Below are 1,924 nucleotides of genomic sequence, written 5' to 3' on the forward strand. Positions count from 1 at the left end.
ATCGGTTAAACTGTGTAATGAGCTAGTGATACGGTGATCATATGGTAATTTCTGTTATTTTGTTCTTGTCTAGCTCTTATGTTGGTTCTGTGACACGGCAAGGTAAAGATTAAAAGTCATTTAACTATCAGTTCTGGCCTTCTCAATTCGACTGGGTGCTACACTCATCAAAACATACCTGGAGTTGAGTTTTGTTTCATTCGCATGTTTAAGTAATTCTTTATTATCAGTCTACATCGCCAAAGCTAAAAATACTTTGTTCCACCTTGTGATGTAAAATAGATTAAAAACAAACTCAATCAATGCCCAAATGCCTATAATGAATGATCCTAGATGGCATAGCATCTGAGAAACTATCGACTTCTCCAGTAGGCGGCAGTAGTGCGTTATACTTAAGTCCTATCTACTTGCGCAGACAGCAAATGAAGACTGCCATTCATTCGATCAGATCAACTGATCTAACTACATACTTAAAACATTTGATCTATGCATATGTTTTAGCCGCCCTATTTCTCCCTTTAATGCAGTATAATTAGAAATAGTAAGTTTTATAGTAAATAGTCTAGACGATCATATCAACGCTACTTTAAAGTAATCTGGTTTGTTTTTAGCATACTTTTGGCTAGCGAACAAAGTGCTGTTAGCTTCATTCAGTTATCAGCCTATCTGCTTGTTTTGAGGTAAGTCCATGTAACATTTAATGATTCTTATTATTTAAATTATTATCTAAGAATTAAATGTTACTTGCTCGATGAAATTGGTGCTCCACTAGACTCGTTTGTTGTACCTCAAGCTGTAGCTTACTAACCAATAATGTTGCCAAGATTGCGTGGATTTAAAGTACTCTTATTTTCTTTTTATGTGTGGAAACAGTGAAGATGGAGGCTCCGCCGGTGACTGTGATGCCTGTTACTGGTGGCACAATTAACATGATGGAATATCTACTACAAGGTGAGCTATCTTTGTCATGAACATAGCACAAGTCCAATAAGTCAAATCAAACAAGTCAGTCTTGTAAATAAACTGACTACATTCCATATGTATTTATAGTTTACTTTTTAGGTTAAATTCAGCTGTGTAGCTGCTATAGAGAAGTAGACAATGTCATTATAAGGGCTGCAACTAGCAATTATATTTTTCGCTTGTCAAACAATTATTTCTGTTATACATAGATATTACTGTAATGGTAATGATATGTTTAAATGTAGACTAGTCTAGACTTATTCTGATTAACCATTACCCTAGCCTGTAATTTTTTTCAAAGAAAATTACAAAAACTGTCTTGTGTTCTCAGGGAGCGTGCTGGACCAGGCATTGGACAGCCTCCTGCATCGCCTCAGAGGTTTGTGTGACAATATGGAACCTGAGACCTTCACAGATCATGAATTGGTTTATCTTCTGAAAGGCCAACAAGGCAACCCTTTCATTCTGCGTGCTCGCCGCAGTCTGTCCCATCCCACCGCCCCGTGGCACCTCCGCTACCTAGGGCAGCCTGAAGTGGGAGATAAGAGCCGCCATGCTCTGGTTCGCAACTGTGTGGATGTGGCTACTTCACACAGCCTACCCGAGTTTCTTAATGAGATGGGCTTCCGCATGGACCATGAGTTTGTAGCCAATGGTCACATATTTAGGAAAGGTGCTATGAAAGTGGTTGTGACCAAGTTGTCTCGCATTCTGGTACCTGGGAACACAGAGAACATAGAGCGGCTCTCATTGTCATATTTAGTGGAACTGAGTGTTCTAGCTCCAGCTGGACAGGACACTGTATCTGAGGATATGCGCAGTTTTGCTGAACAACTCAAACCCCTGGTGCACCTTGAGAAAATTGATCCAAGCAAACAGAGACACTAAGTGACGTGAGATGAACCTTTGAACTTTTTGGTTTGTATTTTGTTTCATAAAATAATTAAAAACGTTAACCAAA

General features: G+C 39.0%; 1 protein-coding gene across 2 annotated transcripts; it reads left to right on the forward strand.

Moving 5' to 3' along the window:
• Positions 1 to 388: 388 nt before the first annotated feature.
• On the forward strand, positions 389 to 1,924 carry med18 (mediator of RNA polymerase II transcription, subunit 18 homolog (yeast)). 2 transcript variants are annotated; one of them, XM_055164318.1, is made up of 4 exons: positions 397 to 541; positions 612 to 680; positions 874 to 951; positions 1,295 to 1,924. In XM_055164318.1, the coding sequence occupies exons 3-4, from the start codon at positions 879 to 881 to the stop codon at positions 1,849 to 1,851; spliced, it is 630 nt and encodes a 209-aa protein (XP_055020293.1). In that variant the 5' UTR covers positions 397 to 541; positions 612 to 680; positions 874 to 878; the 3' UTR covers positions 1,852 to 1,924. The 2 variants fall into 2 exon arrangements, with proteins under 2 accessions (XP_020796145.1, XP_055020293.1); XM_020940486.2 differs by having other exon boundaries at positions 389 to 680.

Source organism: Boleophthalmus pectinirostris, unplaced genomic scaffold, assembly GCF_026225935.1.
Source record: "Boleophthalmus pectinirostris isolate CB_2022bp ecotype Guang Dong unplaced genomic scaffold, ASM2622593v1 HiC_scaffold_6, whole genome shotgun sequence".
Classification (NCBI taxonomy): domain Eukaryota; kingdom Metazoa; phylum Chordata; class Actinopteri; order Gobiiformes; family Gobiidae; genus Boleophthalmus; species Boleophthalmus pectinirostris.

What these genes read in the sequence shown, in the direction of transcription:
- med18 (XM_020940486.2), top strand. Translation starts at nt 879, where the DNA reads ATGGAGGCTCCGCCGGTGACTGTGATGCCTGTTACTGGTGGCACAATT. An exon ending in GATGGAATATCTACTACAAG is followed by an intron (nt 952 to 1,294) that starts GTGAGCTATCTT and finishes TTGTGTTCTCAG; the next exon opens with GGAGCGTGCTGGACCAGGCA.